Genomic DNA, 24,177 nt, shown 5'->3' with positions numbered 1-24,177 from the left:
CCTATGGATAATGCATAGAATCGGCGTCTGTTAAACTAACTCTACAAGTCTACAGTTCTCTACACGCCCTCCAAGTAAAGCAAGTAAAGGCGAGCGGCGGCGAGTGCGAGTGAGCAGACGGGCCCTCTTGGAGCCTGTTCCACACAGGCTCCAAGAGGGCCAGTATTATACTGGCACTACACGCTCGCCGAGTGTGTAGAGGGCCCATGGGCCCGCTTGGGCACTCGCGCCGCGCCATACGCCGCGGTGCACCTCGGTGCCGCGCGCGTTTTTGTCGGCGAGCTTTCCAAGATCAAAGTGGCGAGTGGCGAGCGCGAGGCGCGAGCGACCCTTCCACACACTCGTATCGTACTTCAGTCATCAGTATTCGAGTAATCATTCATCCAAGGTTCAGAGTAATAGGTACAAGTCATCGACATAGGAATACGAACTAGTACTTAGAAATTCTTTGGTACAAGTACATGCAAGTTCTTTGTAGGTACACCATCGACATAGAAATACACCTAAGTACTTCCAACTTCTTTGAGGTAGGTACACTAACCTTTTCAATCACTTTTCAATGGCATTCTAAAAACCTTCGCTAACTACACCAAAGTTACCCGTTGCTACTATACTATTATAGTACTGTTTGTCTTCTTTTCCCACTCTTTTTCGCTCTTTCGTTTGAAACAGCCTGAAACAGCCAATAGAGAATTTAATTAATGTTTTTATTTTATTTATTAATATTTGACGACTTTGATCCTACTTTTTCAACTCGGGACTCAGAAGTGGCTAGTGCAAGGCAAGTAGCTTATATTTATGTACATAAATATTATTTTAATAATTGTTAAAATTAAAGTAAGTATACACTATACATTAATTCTTGACATTAATTAGTATTGTGTTCGGTAGGTATTTTTAGTAAGTATTGTACAAATTGCGTTTAAAAACATCTTTATTTAATGTAGAATGTACCTACGTAGGTAACGTAGGTTAAATTTTAAAAACCATAACTACTTAACCAGCTTTTTTAAATAGGTAATTATGTTATGTATTAAACTACTGTAAATCCCTTTTTATAAATTATAGAGGTATCGCATTTTGCTATGTGCACTATGTGATATGCTTAAAGTTGAATAAAACGTTATAAGCTCTACATTCTGCAATAAAATTGAATATATCCTAGGTACCTAGATAAAATTAGGAAACTTATTTGTTACTGCAAGTGTACTTATTAATGTTTATTTGATAAGTTGTTGGAGTTTTATTGATGTTAGTTAATCACTTTAATGCTTACCTATTGAATAGGTAGATACAGTTACTGTACCAACCAATATTTAGGTGCCTACCTATCAAAAATATGTAAATTCTAATTTATTAAATATAATAATATTTTATTGCAAATTCCACACCATCATATTATTTATCAAACATTTTACTACCTAGTTATTTTATTGCATACTAGCTTGTGCTCGCGACTTCGTCCGCGTGGACCACACAAATTTCAAACCCCTATTTCAACCCCTTAGGGGTTGAATTTTCAAAAATCCTTTCTTAGCGGATGCCTACGTCATAATAGCTATCTGCATGCCGAATTTCAACCCGATCCGGCCAGTAGTTTGCGCTGTACGTTGATAGATCAGTCAGTCAGTCAGTCAGTCACCTTTACCTTTTATATATTTAGATTAACACCTAATAGTGGGATTATCCTTTACAGTTCAATCTTATCACTACTATATTATGTACTCAAGAATTTGAAGTAGGTACCACTCAAGTTCTTAAAGAATACCCGGCTGAGTTTGTTGTGAACTCTTCTCAGACCCTGGGCTGGGCGCGTTTGGAACCCTCGTAGCTTTAGTTTTGAGTTCGCGAAAAATTATTACCACTATATCATCATCTTACAAATGCAACAATCGACCATCAAAAAGTGTAATTTATTTCCTATTTTGAATAAAACATTTGGCATTTGACTTTTTAAAAAAGTCAATGAACGTGTATTATGAATTTGTTAGTGATTCTCTCAAATTGTTATAGTTTTAACTATAGTACCTAGGTATGTTCTGTTATTGTTGTTGATGGGTTGATCATGATGATGATGATGACACCCTACATAATTATTTATTAAATGTCCCAATTTAGTATTTATTGTAAATCAGATATACCTAAGTAACTAGGTATAATTAGCAATTGGTTTAGGCTAACTTTCTTTTAAAAAATATAATTTCTTACATAAGTATTTGTGAGAAAGCATATATGTATTTGTTTTGGTTCTGGTTGAACCCTACTATTTTTTCACATAATTTTTACATCTTCTTAATATAAGTAGGTAAGTAATTTAGATCAAAATATTTTTGTCATTCCATTTAAAGTATCTATGGAACAATTAGCACAATAGACAGCAATAAACGCGAGCGAAGCGAGCGCGATTTTTTTACACTCTTGTAAGAAAACCTTAAAATTCTGTATTCCTTATAGTAGTTTTTTATTATTTATACAGGGAGATTCTGTACAATAAGAAAAATGAAATTAAACTACAACAAAGTAGGGAACCATAAGTGCACTATGAACGAGGGCTTTTTTATTTGTATTACATAAGAAACCTACATGCTAGACTGAAATTGTAGGTATATTATTTTGGGAACATAAACCTGTAAATCAAATTCCGAAATCTGATCTAGGTGGTAAAATATAAAGTTATTTAAAAGTCATAGGTAGGTACAAAAAACAAAATTGTGGGTATACCTGTTCCTACCTACTTGGTTCATTTGGTAGGTAGGTACTTAATATACATACCAGCTACAAACATTTAAGAACTTCCTACTTAGCAGTTCTTACTTAGAGCTACCTTGTTCCTATTTCCTATCCTAATTTTCCTATTTCTATTATTAATCTATTCTTAAAATTAATATTCTTTTCCTTTCAACTTTTTATGGCACAGGCATGGATCATATAGAAAGTAATGAATTAGTACTTTTGGGCACAGGTAAAATTGACATTCCTTTCCAATAGCAAGTTCTATGTCAGATAACTGTCATCCCAATAGTAATGTAGCACTTTTTAACACAATAAGTATATTTTATTCTAGGAATACTGTCCATTTTATTATATTTTATCAATTTTAGCTACATAATGAAGCCCAAAATGCAAGGAGGTCACACATTTGCAGTAAATAAGAGATTGTTAGAACAAGAAGCATCTAAAATGTCTTTTACATTAAAGGTAAGAATATTATCTATTTTCTACTTAGTTATGTACTTATTTACACCTTTAATATATTTTATAAGTTCTTTGAACTCTCATGCAAGATATATTTCTCATGCATAGGTACCTAGCTATATAGGTAGGTATTGTAGGTAACTTATTAAAAACTAAACAAAAATCCAATACAGCAAAATATAAGTACCTAAATCAAAAGAAATGTAGGTAGCATTTTTAGGGCAAAATTAATTGTAAACTTTAATTAAAGAATAGTAACCATTTTGTTTAAACAAGCAAAAGACAATGGGTTTAATTAGGTAGGTAGGTACCTACCTAAGCTTTGGGATAAATGTGTTACTAAGTCTAGCAATAAAGTTTGCTGATATGAGATTTATATAGGTAGGTATCTAATAAGTATTAAGTAAATCATTAAAAATAAAATTGAGTTTCTTAGGTTCTTACAGAAAATAAGTAGGTACAGCTGTTATTCAGGTAATCATCTGAAGTAATTAGAGGTTTATTTAACTGATACCCTACCTATCTACTTTGTACCCTGATTATCAAATTATTACGGAATTTTAAAATTTGAAGTGTGAGGTTCATAGAGATAGAGGTTACACACTTATAAACACACATTTATTTTCAAATGTGTCAGTGTGAGTAAGTATATTAGGCAAAGTAATCTTTTATTTTTATTTAAAATTAATAGAAATCTTTTATGGTTTGCCGTCTCACAATTTTAAATTGAAATTTGCATTGAGATTTGACATTTCAAAGAATAACATTTTGTGAATAGCAGTGAATGCGTAAAACGAAACTCAATGCTTGGTGCGTTTACGAAGTAGGCTTAAGATATTTTGAAATAATCACACTTATTTATATAGCAATAGCTTATAAAATGAATGTTGTTCTTATCTAAACATTTTAATATAACAATTAATCATTCATTAAAAATCTTATGTAAAAATATTGGCTTGTTGAGTTTGTAGGTATCTCTTTAAATGCCCACGAATTTTCCGGAAACATAACTATGTCCGAAAATCGAAACGCTACTTTTAATGTCAACAATACAAAATATTGCGCTTGGTTGGTTACGTTTTACAATTTAATATTCATTCGTTATTTATTTATTTCGAATACAAATGTGTGAATTGCCTGAAAACATTTAAACTTATTTCGTCATGATTTCGCCTACTCACTATAATATGGTCGGTCTATTGTTAGAAATATAAAGCGTGGCAATGCAAAAAAGCGATCATAAACTTTTAATAGTTTTGTTTGACATCTATTTTGTTGCTTTCGAATATTTAACTAATAAATTGTAAGATTATTATTGCTTTATTATTTATTTTCACTTAAGTTTCAAAAAATTAATAAGTTGTTTCTACTATTGCGTATTTGACTTTACCGCGCAAGTACTAATCAGGGACATGCATTGCTTGCTATCTCTTTTTAACATTCAGAAGTCGCTCGGTGTTTGTAGCGTTTGGTGTGGTCTTTCGCTACGTTTCGTCACAAGAATTGAATTCCTACTCATTTGAACAGTGTTTTTAGGCCTTCGTCCGCCATTACTATCGAAAATCCTGGTTTATCATTGTTTTGCTCATTTATCGTGCTAGAGTAGAGCGCGCTGCTTAAACATTGTGTTATTGGATCTATGATAGTGTTTGAGAAGTGTATCATTTCCTGTTCCATATCGTAGAGAAACAAGCAACTGCGACCGCTTGCGAACTCTTCGTAATCACGTGGGTCAAATTTCGAATATAGTGCATTCAGGGAAAGAATTTCGAATGTTTATAGTTAATGTGCAGCCAGGGACGGCAATGTTACATAGGTATAAACAAAGACCGGCTAGTAATCGGTGTTAACCGTTGTTTTACAGAAGCGCGCCGGACGCATTCCGTCGTCGCCTTTCGCCTTCCGTGAACCGGCGGGGGACTGAAGCGGAGAATGACCGTAAATGACTCCCCAGTGCAGTGCAGAACTCGTGTAGTGTTGTGAAATAGTGCCGTGTCGTTACATAAGGTCGCGATGAGTGAGGTGGGCAGCCCGCCCTGACGCGTCTCGCGCCGGCGTCTGCGGCGGGCGGCGCTCGTGTCATGGCCCCGGCGCTCTCTGTGCTGCCTCAGTTCTCGCGCCTCGAGCCGGCCGCAGAGCTTGACGAGCTTCCCCTCCGCAGACGGGCGCTCGCGTCCGTCGATAACCGCGCGCCCATGGACGAAGACGATATGGGGCTGCAGACCCACCCCAGCCTGGCCAAGGACTCCCAGGAAATGGAACAGATCCTGGTGGATCTAGGCAACAGCGACCTCGTGCAAGCCGACCTGTTCCAAGCCATCAAAACCCTAGAGAGTGGAGGCGATAACCTCTCCACAGGTGACCCGGAAGCTATATTCCCTTTGAGCGGATTTGACTTAACCGATACAGCTGACTCGGAAGGCGATGCAGCTGAAGACAAAATTAGATTATTACAAGCTCGTTTGGAGCGCCGTTCCGCGTTTCTGTTGCGGCGGTTGCGAATATTGCAAGGGCGGGCGATTGGGAAGCGAATATCTGAAGAAGTAGCTCAGACTTTTGAGAAAAGCACTCGCGGTGCTAGGAAAGATGGTGCAGGAAGGCCTATGGGGTTAAAAGCCTTATTAAAGAGAATAGAGACGACTGCCGCTCTTCAGGCCAGTGCTGCATCTCGCACGGTGGTCGGTCCTCAGTACTATAAAGCTGGGACATCAAAGGGTGATGCGTCAAGATCTGCATCTATTGGCATATCTTCTGGCACTCTGGCTGGGTTAGACGATTCTGCTGGGGCCCTGCGATCTCACCTCTCTGTAGTGAAAAACCAGCTGGACTCTGATGCTACTGCCTCTTCATCAGGGGCGGAGAGCAATGATGAGGCAGTTACCTACAACAATGTCCACCAGCAGCCCATGCCAATGTGAGTTAACCTTTTTAAACAATGTAATAATAATAATTATTAATCTGGTTAATACTTAAGTTTACGTAAACTTAGTTAATTGTTTTACAAAGCTTCATTATCGTCATTTCATCTTGGAATTCAGCTATTGCAATATTCAAGCTATAATTATTATACTAGTGAAATTCTCTTAAATTTTATTTCCACTGTATATGTTCTGTACTAACAAAGGTTGGATGAATACAAACAGGTTTTATTTGAAAAGAGGGGTTCTGAAATGATCCCTTGAATGTTGTTTCCATTCAGAATTGACTATGCTAAGAGTTTGTGGGACCAAAAAGTATTTATTTAAAAATGCTTGACATGAAAACTATCTCTTTTTATTTGGTTTCCGATCCCATGATGCATGAAAATAGAATGTACTAGCTGATGCACTTATTTAGTTTTGAAAAATCCTGCGGGAACTCTTGGATTTTCCGAGATAAAAAGTAGCCTATGTAACTAACTCTCCAGGTCTAACTATAACTATGCAAAAACCCATATTGATATGTTGCTCTGTTGCAACGTGATAGAAGGATGAACCAATAAACTAACAGACAAACACACTTTTGCATTTATAATTTAGGTAGTGATGAGTTTATGGCTTGGAATATCTTAGCTCTAGCTTATGCTCGCGACTTCTTCATGGCATGCAGATAGCTATTATGGCATTCAACCCCTAAGGGGGTCAAATAGGGGTTTGAAATTTGTGTAGTCCACGCGGACGAAGTCGCGAGAATAAACTAGTCAAATAATAAATCATTAGGATTGAAGTTATTGCTACTGACTTCAGCACACTGGTACATAATGTGGAGATGTAAGTCAGTACAGTACCTAATACAACATGTGCTAACATGTTACCATTTACATAAAAGATGATGCAACATTGCCTGGAGATCACAAACAGACAAACATAGTTAAATAACTTGATATAATGATTGTCAGGATGATACATATACTCAAAACAGTGTTTTGTACGTATTAGCTGAGTTATCTAAATATATAAAACACTTTCTGACCAACAGAGTTCCAGTTCAAGAATAGATTGGACAAACATTTGGAAAACTCAAAGCACTTCTGATATAGACGCATCAGCGAAAGCTGTTTAGTCTATTAAAAATAACCTGGAACCTCCTGAAATCACAGGAGTCATTAAGTGATTTCCCAGAAATTTTACATAAATTCAAAATAATTACACCTGTAATCAATTCTTAATCTAAGATCCATGTTATTATGTGTTAAATTTTATCTATTTTTAAATACAACATAGTAATGGGTTTTGATGTAATCTGTACCCTTATTATAAATGCGAAAGTGTGTTTGTTTGTTGGTTTGTCCTCCAATCACGGTGCAACGGATTGACGGGTTTTGGCATGGGTATAGATAAAGACCTGGAGAGTGACATAGACTACTTTTTATCCCGGAAAATCAAAGAGTTCCCACGGGATTTTGGAAAAAAGTAATTCCACGTGGACAAAGTCGCCGGCTTCAGCTAGTTCTGTAATATTTTATGCTTGCTATAAATAGCCTGGCTATGTTACGTTAGTTGGTATTTGGATTAATATTGATAAGCGATACCTCTTGGTTATTGTGCAATACAATCAAGAACTTCAGAAAGGTAAGAGTAAAATCAATAAACTCAAAGCCAACTGTTTTCTTTACTTAAGTAGTTTTAAAGTTGACTAATTAAAAGAATATTATGGCTCTTTTAATATGCGCATTTTATGCAATTAAATATCAATTGCTTCAACAATCAAGGAAAACGTGAGGAAACCTGCATGCCTGAGAGTTCTCCATAATGTTCTCAAAGGTGTGATATCTGCCAATCTGCACTTGGCCAGCGTGGTGGACTATGGACTAAAGCTTCTCATTCTGAGAGGAGACAATAGTAGGCCAGCGATGACTTGAGATGATGATGATGACAGAACATTTTGAATGCTGAAAACAGACTAGAAGTTTCTGGTTTAACGCCAGGCTGGATAGCTGTAATAAATACTGTTCTTGTAATAAAGCTTCAATTATTGCAACTAGTTAGTTAGTTAGTTGCATGTCTTAGTAGATATTCTATATGTAGTTTAATATCACTTATTAAAGTTACCATGTATTTAATTATGTTGGTACATAACTAGTGATATAATAAGTATTGTTAGAATCCATCTTATAAATGCTTGTTTATTGTGTTTCTAATAGAAATAATTAACAAAATTAATATGGGAAAAACCTTTTCTTTTAATTAGTATTTTCAATAACACATCAGTAACACCTTTCCAAGGGAAGTTGAAATTTGGAGAATCCTTCTTCTCTTCTCTCTTACAACACAAACTTAAACTCTTCGCTATCCCTACTGTATACATAACAGTTATATAGTAGTATACAAGTAAGATCAAAGAATAAAGGCAAATTTTTATTACATCTTATTTTTATTTATAAATAATTTTTTCCAGAGAGAAACGCGCGCTATGGACGTGGCAGAAGAATCGCGCGTCCATCGCGTCGCGCTGGTGCTGGCTGCAGGTGCAAGTTCAAGAGTTAGAGTACAAGATACGACAACACAATGATCTCCACAGACAGGTATTTATATACCAATCTGATTCACCAGGTGGTAATGCTAAAAATCCTTTCTTAGGTGGGACACACACTAGCAGAGACAAGGTGCATTGTAGATACAGTGGAAACTCGATTGACCGGACTAATTGTTGTCGTTAGGGATCTGGATAATCGAATGTATGACGAAAAGCGGGTTTTATGGAGTTCATTATAATAGTATCTTCAATTTTCAAAGTAAGATAACTATACCAAGTGGGAATTGGGATATCATATGAAAGGACTTCGCCTGTACATTCTAAAACAGATTTTTATTTATTTTTATGCATAATAGTTTTTGATTTATCGTACAAAATGACAGAAAAAATACCCAAGTATGGAACCCTCGGTGCGCGAGTCTGACTCGCACTTGGCCGAACAATTTTCGGTTGGTAGTCCGGATAATCGCGAATCCGTATAACCGAGGGCCGGATAATCGAGTTTCTATTGTACTGCAATTTTGCGCAATTTTAGAACCTAGCTGAGATCTCGCAAGACCATAGATCGGGGCGGGGTGATTACGTATCTCGCGACAGGCGTAAATCTCGCGATCATTGCTGTCAAAACAGCGGCTGGAGAGAGACAGCAATAGCCACAAAGCAAAATAAGAAGAAGAGAGACAGCAAATGAACTGTCGCATTTCAACTGCAACGTTTTATGGATTCACCCCGCCGATCTAACGTGGGTGGAGCGCCTGAGCGCCCGTTCACAGTACATATCCGATTCTTAGCGGGAACTGATTTTTATGAGATCCGATATATTTTATTTTTATTTACTTTATTGGTTTTACCAACAGCTTATAATATTTAGGCATATAAATAACAATTTTATTTTTACAAAATACTTTCGTAAAATGATAAGCTAATTAATTATAAGTAAACACAGAATGCTTAGGCAGTGACAAGTTATCCTATATTTCCTACAACTAAGTAACAAAATTAAATACAGATAAAACATATTAAATACAGATTTGGTGGAAACAGTATTCTAAAGTGTTCACGCAAGCACATACAATGTTGGTCCTACAATCATGTTTGTGTGAACGCGCGTTAGGCGATTTTGGTAGTGGATAAAAACTTCAAGGGAGCGTGACCGACTTTTTACTAAATTGTTCCATATATGATAACATGAATGAATGAACTAGTCGTGAGTTATGACCTGTTTTATTTATTCAATATGTACAGTGGCCTTATTTCAAGGGCAATGTTTGACACAACCAAAATGAATGCACATAATTTGTATTTCACCTTGTTAACACATTTTGCAGCATAGGGCTTAATACATATTATACTATAGAGAAGTTAGTGTAGGGTTCTCTCTGTTACATAATCCTATTCAAATAAGATGGATAAAAAACTCGGTGGGCGTTAACCATTTTGATGCACCAACCAATCACAAACAAACTTTATTTTCAAATTGAATTTAACCATTTTGAGTCACCAACCAATCACAAACAAAACATTATTTTCAAATTGAATTTCGAATATTTTTTATTAGAGTTCTCTAATTGAGTAGGACTGAAAACATAGGTTCGTTTGTGATTGGTTGGCCACTCCAAATGGTTAACACCCACTGAGTTTGTTTTCTTTGTCATTTGTATGGAATTACGTAACAGAGACAGCCCTACACCATCTTCTCCCCATGGATAAAGTAGCTTTTACTTCACCCACGTAAATGTTGATAAAAAATCTACGAAAGTTACCTTAAAAGTTATTGATTTACTGATTGATATACTAAAGTTAAAATAACCCTACTTCTTGGTTAGATAAGATACTGTATGTTTGGGTTCTACACGCGTTATCGTTTGTAATCGTAATCAGACTAGTATTCGAAAGCCGCTTGGGCGTCTGTGACGAAATCGGCTATTATAAAATTACCAAAAGTTACAATACTGAAATACTTTATTTATTTAGCAGACTTATTTTTAATGTTTGCACATTATTTTCTTGGATCAAGGTCGTTCGAAAAATGTTATTTTTTTAGGTTCTCTTTCTAGTACGTAGTAGTCGGTGTTAGGTTGCTGTTTTCTGCGCAAGCGAATATAAAAGTGGTACAGTATGTGGCACAAAATAATGTACATCGACCTTTAGAATGAGATTTGGCGTGTAGGCTTTGCAGAGCATTGTCTCTGTCACTCATACCTATGTGACGTTTTGTCGGTCCCAATGACAGAGACAATACCTACTTTACAAAATCTCTTTCTAAAGGTCGAAGTACATTATTTTTAGCCGCGTACTGTACATAGGCGACATAGCATGAGTCTCTGTAGTGACGAGTTACGAGGGTCTGTAATTCATTGGTGTACATTCAATTTAAGTAAGCGTTATGTTGCGCTTTTCTGTGTAAAGAATAATGATGCAAGGCTGAGTTTGTTGTGGGCTCTTCTCAGACCTGGGCGCGTTTGAAACCCTCGTAGCTTTAGTTTTAAGTTCGCGTAAAAATTATCACCACTTTATCATCATCTTACAAATGCAACAACCGACTACTTATCAAAAAGTGTAATTTATGACCTTTTTTGAATAAACTTTTTTTACTTTGACTTTTTGTATGTCTATAATTTGTACTTATTTCAGGTCCGCGAAGCCAAAGGCCCGGTCCAGTTAGAAGGCGAGCCAGTGGGCTACTCGGGCAGTCTGCCCGGCGACTCGGCCGAGGAGCCGACAGACTCGTGTACCTGCGCTCGCGTGCGGCCGCTGCGAAGGGACGTCTTCAACAAACGCAAGCTGCTGCAGATGCACAACCTGCACATTGCCACCAACAAGGCTGCCAAGCCTGCCGATGTCAAGTGAGCACATCTCATAATGTACTGCATAATCTTTATCTTCAATCTGGGCAGATATCTGCACTGAGACCGTTAGAAGCTCCATCAGCTCGACATACGCGCACGATTTCAGTGATTTGTACATTTAAAAATTAACATATTTTTTCAGCCCAGCGTTCTAATTACTATTTTCTTGCAAATGACAAAAGTGACCCTTAATTAAACAATCTTCTAGTTAGGTACGCACGTGCAAACACGCTCTGCACTCATGTGTGGCGTGTTTTGTTTTAGACGGTATAGTTTGTGTACAGTACGCGGCAGAAAATAATGTACATCGACCTTTAGAAGGAGATAGCGGATTTGTAGAGCATTGTCTTGTCGTTGAGACCGACAAAACACCATATAGGTATAGTTAGGCATGAGTGACAGAGACAACGCTCTACAAAGCCGAAATGTCATTCTAAAGGCTGATGCCTTATTTTGAGATATGTTGTGGCCGTATGGTAATAATTAAATGAGGCAACGGTGGAAGATGTTTATTGAGAGCCGGCTTATGATCTACTCTCGCTTATGGACTAACAATAACAATAAAGAAATCTTACATACTATTGTCTTAATCGTATTGCTTAACTACCTAACCTACATAATTTTGCATCACCTCTCTTTCAATCCGATGTGCAGGCAACCTAATTCGATATATTGAGGAGTTGCATTTTTATGTTACTTAAACTGACAATTCGTACATATTACAACTCCCCTGAAAATGTATGCGGTTACCCCTCCCCTTAAAAGAAAAAAAATGTTAGACGCTACATCGAATTAGAAGAAAAGATGATGACAATCACAAAAATAAAATCTAATGCTAAATAAAATTAAAATTATGTAAGGAAACATTTTTTTTTTATCGTTACTTCCTGTGCTCAAGTGCAATTTATCTTATCTCTTTCTTCGTATGGGCATACTTTCAACCTTACTTATAACTAGAAAAATCGTAATCTATTAAGTGCAGTCAAGGATTTAACTTTTACAAAAGTTTCGAAAAATCTCATCATAGGTAATAAAATAATCTCAAAATAGCATCATAGGTATTAGATATGTATAAGCTGAGATATCGATTGCACTAATCGACTTAGTTGTCTCAAAAGATTCTTTGACCTATCAAATCGTCCTCATCATCAGTATACAGCTGTCGTAGCATCGTCGTAAGACGGTAAATATAGGGTTTCTATTCTATAACCCATAATAATACTTATTATTAAGTAAACATCTCAGGTATTCATATTTCCTGGACAGTCATAATAAATCTCTCCTAGTCTTCATCTTCCTTTCAAGTTACTTCTTCACATAATACAAATAAATAAACAAATCAACAAACGCGGCGCGTACTCTCCTAATTAATATTTAACATAACATGCTTGCGAGCATTTTTCATAACACTTATAGTCTTCATCAAACTTATTTCTTTCAATAAGTATTTAAATAACATTCAACTTTTCATAAAAATTCTAGGTCTTTCACTAACACCAGCGCGGTAGATAATGATCAAGAGTCTAGACAAATATATAGTTGAATGAGGAGGTACTAAATATGCGCAAAACATCGCGTCCAAATAAATAAATAACAATCATCTTCCTACGTCAGTATGTCTCAATCCAAAATAAATATTGTATATTTTATACCTATAGCACTTCTACAGCCGAAGGGTGATCAAGCCTTTGGTTTGCAGAGTCCTAATTTGTCAAAGCCGGGTATAGTCTTATATCGTCAAAACTAGCGCGAAACTAGACGAAAAACGTCTGTAGGGGAAAAATTCTCCTTATTTCATATTCATTTCCTTGTATTTGCAAATTGCATCTCGAGCAAAACCATTGTCTCGTATAACAATACAAAATGTTCGGGTACGCGTGTGTCGTTGACCACGCGATGACACCGTTATAATTCTCTGAATTATTATATTTCGATTTTAACACCGAATATTTACGAAAAAAGTAAGGACCTATTCATTTATTGACTATCCATTATTATTTTAAACTATCCTACACACTATATAAAATCTTATAAATAAAGCACGAACGGAACTTATTAGTAGATAGTGGAGCAAGTATTATTTATTATAAAAAACCAATATTTACCTAACCTACGTACAAAATTAAATTAACTAGGTACCCAAGAAAAAAAATTACAATAGCTACACATTCTACCTATTTGCCCATTACGAGAGATAAATTGCACTTACTTTAACTGTTAGCGACGCATTTCAATAGTCAATTTCGTGACCGCCGTGTAGTCGCCGTCGTCATCAGGACAGGTTTTGGTCATCAGGTCCGGAGGTCTGGAGTCTGCGCCTCTTCTTTACTGCATCTTAATGGGCCGGGAAAACCCTGGACTCCTCGAACTGGGCCGGGAATACCCTGGACACCTCCTAGTTTTGGCCGGGATAACCCTGGACGCACGATGATGCTGGGCCGATCAATGAAGCTTGAGATGTCTTCTGTTCATAAGCGATTCATTTTTTTTTGGCTTATTTCTTGATGTTAGTGTTTCTTGATTTTTAATACAGGACGTGGAATTATTTTCTTCTTTTTGTTCTAATTGAGTCTTGAATCTTGATATTCTTTAGAAAATTGTGTAGTCTTCTTCTTGATCGGTGCCCAGCCGGTGCACGCACTTAGATTAGGCATGCACCGACTGGCAAGGGTCGCCATGAGATATGTTGTGGCCGTATGGTAATAATTAAATGAGGCAACGGTGGAAGATGTTTATTGAGAGCCGGCTTATGATCTACTCTCGCTTATGGACTAACAATAACAATAAAGAAATCTTACATACTATTGTCTTAAACTTATTGCTTAACTACCTAACCTACATAATTTTGCATCACCTCTCTTTCAATCCGATGTGCAGGCAACCTAATTCGATATATTGAGGAGTTGCATTTTTATGTTACTTAAACTGACAATTCGTACATATTACAATTTTGGTGATTATATTTAGGTAGATATCTGATGATTAGGGATTATTTTGAAACTACACAAGTTACACGACGTTTTTTTGTTCACTATCCAGATGCAGCTGTCAGTTCCGCGTTGAAAGCTGCGCCGTTTGTACCGGAAGGGCGGAAGCCACCCAACCCTTGCCGCCCTTCTCGACCCTCGCGCCCTCACAACGACTGGCCCTGGTCGACCCTGCCTACCACCCTGTGCTGAGTGATATAAAAGGTACATAAAATTAAACCGAAAAAGAGCAATCGCCGAGTTTCTTGCTGGTTCTTCTCGGTAGGAACGGCATTCCGAACCAGTGGTAAATTTAAACTACCTGACTATTCATAAGCACTTTTAAAAAGTTTACATGAATAAAAAAACATTCTATTCTATTCTAAACATTTTTTTGCAACCGCGCGCCGCCGAGTTTCTTGCTGGTTCTTCTCGGTAGTGTAGGCATTCCGAACTACTTTACGATTCCGTACCGCTTTGTAATACTGATGACAATTTTAAAATTCAAGATAGCAACATACACTTTTTTAATAAAAAAATACATGTTCACCATGATATTGTAGGTAATTTATATATATCAAGGTCTGAGTTTCTGAGGTCTGAGGTTTTTTGTATGGTTTCTAGATGTATCACCCGCTATCCACACGGCAGCACTGTCGTCGCGCTCGTGGTTCCGCTCGCGCTTCGGCAAGGCGTGGCGTGGCGCCCACCACGCGCCCACGCCGCGCGCCGCCCACCACTCCACTCCCACACTGCAACCCGTCACGCCCAGACCTGTCCGAAAAATGCCCACCAGTAAGTCTCTTAGGTTCGAAGCGCGCTCGTGTTACGGTCGCGCTTCGGCAAAACTTGGTGTGGCGCTCACCACGCGCCCACGGCGCGTTACGCCCACCAATCTTTTAAGATCAACGCACACAGACACAGGCTGAAGTGATGGAAAGTATGGCGCCCATCACGCATGCTGTCCGACAAGTGCCCACCACTCGATAAGTTCAAGGTTCAATCACATCAGCACATAGACTTCTGCCGAAATGACGGTGAGTATGGCGCCCATCACACGTCCTGTATGACGAGTGCTCACCACACTTATCTTTAAAAGTTCAAGGCTCAAGACATTTTAGCGGCATACAGACTACAGGGAGTGTCGAATTCGCAAGACCATCCCGTCGTCGCATAAAGATTAATTCAACCGCAAAGTAACTTATTGAAATGTCTGCGCAAATTTTGAAGATTCTCAGAATTCAACAGCTCTCACCGAACAATCTCCTTTGTGCCTTCTTCATAAACGTGACACTGGTGAAACAATCTGTGCAATTGAATTGAACATTGATACCGAATAATTTTTCTAGATTTAATCCTTTGTTCTTTGCCATGAAAAATCGAATCAAATTAGCACATTTTTGGATAATGTATGTTTTGTCTATGATCAGATTTTTTCTATTCATTTACAAGATAGCTCTTGATTGCAATCTCACCTGGTGGTAAGTTTTGATGCAGTCCAGACGGAAGCGGGCTAACTTGGAAAGGGGTATGACAGTTTCATTAAACCCATAGGCCATACCCTGATCAATCAATCAATCAAACTATTTATTGCTTATTTGGGTTTATAGATGGTTTTTAGTCATAATCCTAATCTCTTCCTACACGGCATCGTACCGGAATGCTAAATCGCTTGGCGGCACGACTTTGCCGGTGGGGTGGTAACTAGCCACGGCTGAAGCTTCCCACCAGACCAGACCAAACCGAAGAGTAAACCGAACAGTAGCTGAATATTCCTTGCATCTCTAAATGACCCCCCATGTTTCTGGTGTTTTCAGGATTGAAAAGAGGTCGGCCGCCGCTGTCGCGCAAGATCGCGAAGGAACGGGATAGAGAAGAAGAGACTTCTACGTCAGGACACGAGAGGTTGGTTTCATGATAGCTAGATACATATCTTTTTGCAAATACCCACCCTGTAGAAAGATTTAGGATAATTTATTTATTTGTGACTTATAGTTACCAAAAAACTCGCAAAACTAATGCTGGCAAATAACAAGTAAACAACGATTGAATTGCATTCAAATTCAATTTTTTTGAATTCATTTGCATAATCTTCCATTTGTGTAAAATTGCTCAATTTTTTTGAATTGTATGAATGAAGTACTAGTAATAAATAAGCTTTCTGGTGAAATACATTTCAATTCTGTTGGGTTTACGCCCATTTCGCCCATCATTCTTTAGCCCATCATCCATTGTGATGTTGACAGGCGCGGACGCAGTAGTACCGAGTGGCGCACGATGCGTCGTCAGTCGTACGACATCGACAACATCGTGATCCCGCAGAGCGTGGCCGCCAACACCAGACCTGAGATACTAACCTACAAGGAGATCATTACACCCAAGTAAACACTTCATATATCTATCTATTCCTACATCCTTTGTGATCATAAAAAAGATATTGTCAAAATTTTAATTTGTATCTTGGGTCACAGAGCTTGAGTTCTACTTTGTCGTGAAGATAAAAACCGTAGTAACTGTATCGAGGGTTCCGTACTACTTCCGTTTTTTCGACATTTTGCACGATAATTCAAAAACTATGATGCATAAAAATAAATAAAAATCTGTTTTAGAATACACAGGTGAAGCCCTTTCATATGATACCCCACTTGATATAGTCATCTTACTTCGAAAATTGAAAATACTAATTAATTATCAGTTCATGACCATGATTTAATTTTTTTTTGTGTGATGTAACCACAAATTCACGGTTTTCAGATTTCCCTAATGTCTGCTATAAGACCTACCTATCTGCCAAATTTTATGATTCTAGGCCAACGGGAAGTACCCTGTAGGATTCTTGACAGAAAGACAACAAAGTGATCCTATAAGGGTTCCGTTTTTCCTTTTGAAGTACAGAACCCTATAAACCATAGAAGTTTTACTTCTATCGCTTTTGAAAATTTTGAATTATGGTTATAAAAATATTATAATTTAATTAAAATTAATTATTATGCTATTGCAGATGGCGTGTAATGGAGATACCAGAAACGCCGCTAAACAACGGTGTTGCCAAATCTACACGAATGTCTATGGAGAGTGACGTGAGTTTGTTTCTGAACATTATGAATAATCTAAATAATATATAAAAGGAAAAGGTGACTGACTGACTGACTGTCGGACCGACTGACTGACTGACTGACTGATCGATCTTTCAACGAACAGCTCAAACTACTGGACGTATCGGGCTTAAATTTGACATGCAGATAGCTATCATGAGCAGTAGGCATCCGCTAAGAAAGGGTTTTTGAAAATGCAACCCCTAAGGGGGTGAAATCGCGGACGAAGTCGCGAGCATAAGCTAGTAGTATTTAAGATCATAATAATTATAATATACAAGATTTATGTCATTCATAAATAATGATTTTTTTCCACATATTTTACTCATAAATACATATAATACGTATTTGGTTTTGGTGCGTTGACTCCACAGAACAAATCGCTGCGCCCGCGTAGCTATCGGGTAAAGTTAGTTATGAGGTTTTTAGTTTTAATAATTTTGATCAGAAAGTATCATCATAAACGTCTTGACATGTTTTAATCTATTTTTCCGTAGCTGTTTTAAAAAGTAAACAAATTTTTACACATTCTTAAGTTTGGTTTTTACGGTTTTGTTGTTGAAGTCCTGTCTTAACACTTTGTTTACTTTTAAGTCAGATAAGGAACAATAGATCACGTACTAAGCTTCCTCTACAAACTAGACTGTTGTATTTCAGGATGAGGACATATCAGAAGTGGCCGTGGCAGCGCGTCACACGCGAGCAGAGTCGCGCGAGCGCAGTCGCTACATGCGCAAACAGAGGACGCGGCGAGTCAACCCAGAGGCGGAGAACAACATACACGAACCGCCGCAACCGCAACCCCAACCGTCGCCGCAACCCCAACCGTCGCCGCAACCCCAACCGTCGCCGCAACCGCAACCGCAGCCACCAGTCTACCATGAGGCGAGTTGTTATGATAAGCTAGTTCTTTGGGACGCCGATGTATCAGAATGGCCGTGGCAGTGCGTCACACGGCTGCGCAGTCGCTACATACCCAAACAGCGGACAACGTCGTAGCGTGTAGCCGTCACACATAAACAGTCTATATTTACAGATCTTAGCTTAGCATATTTAGGAAAATCTTTCAATTTGCGGGACTTATAGTCCCGCAAATTGCTAATACGCGTGGCCGCCATTTCAGTGACGTCAGTACTAGACTGAAGTGCGAGCTGATGGTACATTTTTATTTCGGCTGACGTCAAAATGACGTCATTTCGATGTTAATGAGACATGGTTCCAGCGCAATAGCAATTTGCGGAATTTACTTCTGTCTTTCATTTCCTTGTATCTAATATTTTTTGTACATATAACTTTTTTTTACTAACAACAAACCACTCACAATCTTAACCCATTCATTATTTCAGACAGTGAGGCCGTACTCCCCAAGGCAGTTCCCGCTCCGAGAGACCCAGTACCAAGAAATGCTGGCCACCATGCCTGAAGGCTTTCGGCCCTGCAGTCCCGAACCCACCCCACCTCGGATAGATGAAGAGTGTGATGACTCCAGCACCATGTCTCCGCTGTCTCCTCTCATCTTTGAGGGTGACGATCCTGACGATGCTGAGTGGGACCCCAGTGTTGAGAAGTCTGAGAGACGGAGGAGCATGCTTAGGTGAAGAGAGCATGCTAAGTGAGTGCTATAATTTTTGTTCTCCATCTAATTTCATTAGAAGACATATTAAATAACCAAATTGTTGTCGTAATGTATCAATTTTGTTTTACATTGTACAAAGGCTATCCCGGAAAATTAAAGTTTAACTGAATGTTAAAAACCTAATTCTCACTTACCCAGTTTGAACTGTACAACATTTTGCTTTTATAACATGGATTGTGACAAAATACCATCGAAATAAATGATCAGTTTTAATAGGGTCTTGGACTGTACTAATAAAACAACATTTTTTTTTATTGTTCTCTTTAATAATGAATTCTAGCCCCCTATACTACCGCCAAACGCAGTTGATAGCCTAGTGGTTAGGACGTCCGCCTTCTAATCGGAGGTCGGGGGTTCGATCCCGGGCACGCACCTCTAACTATTCGGAATTATGTGCGTTTTAATTAATTAAATATCACTTGCTTAAACGGTGAAGGAAAACATCGTGAGGAAACCTGCATGCCTGAGAGTTCTCCATAATGTTCTCAAAGGTGTGTGAAGTCTACCAATCCGCACATGGCCAGCGTGGTAGACTATGGCCAAAACCCTTCTCACTCTGAGAGGAGACCCGCGCTCTGTAGTGAGCTGGTGATGGGTTGATCATGATGATGATGATGATGATGATACTACCACCGCCAAGACACTATTTACATGACCAGTTTCGATTGTACAGTATTTTGCTTTAATAACATGGATTGTGACAAAATACCTTCTAAATAAATGATCACAGAATATCGGAGCTATGATTTTTTTTTATTCTCTGTAAATTGTTATAAATTTAAAAGCGATCGCTGAACTAAAGCTTTATTACTATTAAGATAAGGTTTAAAATTGCATTGTAAAATAATACTTTCGTGTATAATATAATACTGTATAATATTATGATGAGTGTTCATTGGTTAATTCTCGATCTTTATGTGCCGAGAGCTGGTAGAAAATGTTCTGAAGGTAGTTGATAAATAATAATTAATTAATATAGGGATGGTGCCTACTAGTCAAATCAGCAATTTTTTATCAAACGTCAAAATGCTTACTTAGTACGGGAGCTTGTATGAAATACATAGATGTGACGTCATAAACATTTGGCGAACTTTTTTAGATAAATCGATATCGATTGACTTTCCGGTTTTTTTATTAATTACTTAACTGTTAAGTAACTAAGAATTTCACCTAGTTTTGTACACAATATTTAAAAAAAAACAGCAACTAGTGAAATTTTAATGAGTTCAAAATTCACAAGTCGTTAATCATTTGCGAATCTTGCAATATCTTGCAAATTTAGGCACGTCAGACTTTTTGTAGGTTTAATAATCGGGCCGATATTTCGCTGTCTTTTATCATAGGTTTTTTTGTGGGACCCATCTTTTTTGTTGGATGTGTGTTTCATTTTTTACCGTCAAAAAATCTGTCACTGATTATATTATCGGACGTGGGTGGGAGCCTCCTTAGGTTGCTATACGCACACAAGGTTATTTAGAAACTTTAAACTTTTATCAATTGCCTCTCAAAACTATTCACAAGGTCTCGGGCTATAATGTAAAAATATTATTATAAGTACATCCCTTTTACTTATAAGTGTAGGCTAACCCTTACATTCCTTGCAGTTCAAATAACTCTTAATCAAACTCCTGGCTTAGAATTTTGTCTATGTTGACTACTTTTAATGAATTAGAGGAGATGTTTCAAATTGTGCCACGTACATGTACGCTTCCTTGCAAAACCGGCCAAGTGCGAGTCAGGCAACAACGAGGGTTCCGTACTACAGTCGTATGTTTTCGACATTTTACACGATAATTCAAAAACTATGATACATAAAAATAAATAAAAATCTGTTTTAAAATGTACAGACAAAGCCCTTTCATATGATACCCCACTTGATATAGTTATCTTACTTTCTAACTAATTCTAACTATTAGTTTATGACCACAATTTTTTTTTTGTGTGATGTAACCACAAATTCACGGGTTTCAGATTTTTCCCCGAATGTCAGCTATAAGACCTACCTATTTGCCAAATTTCATAATTCTAGGTCAACGGGAAGTGCCCTGTAGGTTTCTTGACAGACCGACAGACAGACAACAAAGTGATTCTATAAGGGTTCCGTTTTTTCTTTTGAGGTACGGAACTTTAAAAATTAAGAAAAATCCTTTTATCCCGGAAAAATTACAAATAATTAGTTTATAATTACACAAGGTCATTTAAAAAGGAAAAACAACTGAACCTACTTTTTTGTTCTTGATTCACAATATTATACTGTAATATTACTATGCCATTCGTTCATGTAAAATATTGTATAATATTAACTATTGATAACGTAGCATGATTAAAGGGTGCCTTTCATTTCTATATTAAATATATTATTATTTAAAATACATCGCATTTTCAGAAACTAACCAAAACATTTCAAATTGAAACCATGGTACACTGTCAATACATAATTTGTTACAGTTTGACAGAAAAATAACAAGAGTGCATAAACTTTAGTTAACAATAATTTCAAATGTGTTGGGTTTTTCTATAATTTTTTAGTGTTTTACCTACATTTAAAGGAAATTACTAAATAATTTTAAATACATATCAAAAATTGCGTAACCGGCAGGAATCGAACCTAAAAATAAAATTGTTTAAAAATATTGATTAGTTTACAAAATAATACTGTGATACCAAACGTTGATTTGATTGAGTATGTCGCGCCGATAAAGGATCGGAACAGCATGCGCTCACGCTCGACTTGCAGCAACCATGGAGAGCACTCTTAAGGCGAAATGTATGAAAAAATCTGGCGCGCCCGAGCGCAATTTTGTTGCACGCTTTTTATAAATATTTATATTTAAAATTCTATGTGCTCTGTTACCATAAAATAATACCGTAATCCCTTAGTGTATTAAACGTTGAAAGTAAATACGAAATTTTTATTGGAATTGTTTTTATATCAATCGAATAAAACTGGTTTTTCTCCTAATAGTCGTTTAAAAAATGCGTAGTTCGGGGAAACTTCGCGATTTTTTTTTGTATCGAGCCAAATTGTGCCAATCGTGTTTTGGCTCTCGTAATTCACTAAAAATATCTTTAATTTTTATAATATTAAAAAATAAATAAACAAATTTGTGGTTTTTGACGCCAAAACTTGATTCTTTGAACATCCGAGATGTGTCTTTTGGGACGCATATCGCCTTAACACAAGATGCTCTTAACAGTATCTACAAAAAATGTTTCTGAAGATGCGATACATTTCGGAGTATTAAAATATTTTGTGTTATTTTAAATATTTCACAATAGAGTTAAGTGTAAGTAGTTGATACGGGCCCCAACACGCCAAGCGGACTGTACATACTATAGAAAGGGCACTGGATAGCAACTAATAGACTGGCTATAAATAATTTGAATCTCTATAAGAGTTCCATAATATTTCTCTTCACTGGATTTTGTAAGCGAGTTATTTTGCTTTGAACGCGTGTGTTTCAAACGTTTTTTTGTCGACTTCGAAATGACCTAATCAGATTTGTCTATTATATTTTATGGTATAGTTCTTGCATTTCACGAAGGCAACTGACTCGTGCTTGTGTTTAAGTCGTATCGGTATACGTAAGGTACACTAAATGTGTGCGTTTGCGAGCGCTTGCTCGCGACTGATTGGTCCGACATGCACGCACACTTACGCAATGACCATGTAAACGACGTTACCACAAATAAAGTTCACTAGCCTTCGTGAATTGCAAGAACCCACCTAAGGAAAAATGTTAAGCAACAATTTTTATTGTATATTATTTTTTTATGATTTAGTCTATCAATTTATTTGGCTGTACACATTTATAAAGTAATTTTTTTATTAAATCTTAGTTTACTTACGCTGTTGTCGAATTTTTGTTGTTATGGCATCAATTTCTTTTGCTATTTTCCAGTTTGCGCCATTTTGTATAAATTAGAATTATCAAATTCAAAGACAAAACTATTGTTGATAAACTTGCTACATTCAATAGAATATTTCTACTTTTCCCCAACAAGCGTTGAGAAATAGCATTTTGTTTTATATATTTGTAAAGAGTATAAGGAATTAGATGAAGTTTATACTTTAATGTTTTTGGATTTAAAGGAGCCAAAGTTTTCTGGGTTTGTAATATTAGTTTAGGTATAATGTGACGATTGAGTCGTACGCTTGATATACGAATGTGTTGTATATGTTAGTATGCAGAATAAGAAATAAAAAATTGATGAGTTATGTTTTTGTTTTATTTAAACAATACACTTTTCTCCTCACTCGCTCGAAAAAGATTTCTTTGCCCTTTGAAATCTGCGTGGAAAGTGGTAAATTTGTTCGCTAGCGTGCAAAGTACGAGTTGAAATTCGAATTTCGAACGTGACGAACTGTGGTCTATGGTTGCGTACCTACTTTAGTCATTACAATATTAAGTGGCTCATAGGAAATTTTATTTTTATTAAGGCACCGATTCTAAGCACAACCTAATTTTAGAGTATTCGCACCTTCTTCTTACTATTGTAATATGAAAAGGACAGAAGCAGTTTGACATTTCTAAATTTAATTTTTAGATGGTAAAACCCGTGATTTTAGCACGCAGTCGCGAACCTACTGTTTAAATTTGTATTGTGCACTAAAATTTAGAGTCTTTAAATGTGAAAGTCATGTTCCGTTCCTTTTTTAGCATTGTTAAAAAGAAAAGTATGCAGATACTCTAAATTTAGTTTAGAGTAAGACAAAGGAATCGGTGCCAATACCAACCTACCCCGTTTCAGCTTTACTGAGTAAGCAATATAATGAAAGTTCGTTGCATTATGAAAATGTTTTTTTTTTCAGTTTTCTTACTTTGAAAATACTATAGGTACCTAAGTAATTTATAAACATTTTAATTTTATAAATTATAGGAAAATAATTCATAAACAATTTTTTGTGATGTAACCACGCAGTTTTCGGATTTTTTCTTTACTAATAATTATTGTGCTATAAGACCTACTTCCTACCAAAT

General features: G+C 36.8%; 1 protein-coding gene across 8 annotated transcripts; it reads left to right on the top strand.

Annotated features, from left to right (window-relative positions):
- Positions 1–682: 682 nt before the first annotated feature.
- Positions 683–23,414, top strand: nsl1 (non-specific lethal 1). Of its 8 annotated transcripts, XM_069501965.1 has the most exons (12): positions 683–781; positions 3,102–3,198; positions 5,060–6,109; positions 8,572–8,698; positions 11,284–11,495; positions 14,538–14,689; positions 15,089–15,259; positions 16,282–16,369; positions 16,711–16,845; positions 17,466–17,544; positions 18,217–18,444; positions 18,906–23,414. In XM_069501965.1, the coding sequence occupies exons 3-12, from the start codon at positions 5,277–5,279 to the stop codon at positions 19,155–19,157; spliced, it is 2,277 nt and encodes a 758-aa protein (XP_069358066.1). In that variant the 5' UTR covers positions 683–781; positions 3,102–3,198; positions 5,060–5,276; the 3' UTR covers positions 19,158–23,414. The 8 variants fall into 8 exon arrangements, with proteins under 8 accessions (XP_069358066.1, XP_069358065.1, XP_069358067.1 ...); XM_069501964.1 differs by lacking the exon at positions 683–781 and having other exon boundaries at positions 3,057–3,198; XM_069501966.1 differs by lacking the exons at positions 683–781; positions 3,102–3,198 and adding an exon at positions 4,482–4,498.
- Positions 23,415–24,177: the final 763 nt, after the last annotated feature.

Source organism: Maniola hyperantus, chromosome 11 (genome assembly GCF_902806685.2).
Source record: "Maniola hyperantus chromosome 11, iAphHyp1.2, whole genome shotgun sequence".
Classification (NCBI taxonomy): Eukaryota; Metazoa; Arthropoda; class Insecta; order Lepidoptera; family Nymphalidae; genus Maniola; species Maniola hyperantus.
The sequence above is the reverse complement of the archived record's forward strand: the minus strand, read 5'-3'. Positions and strand labels throughout refer to the sequence as shown.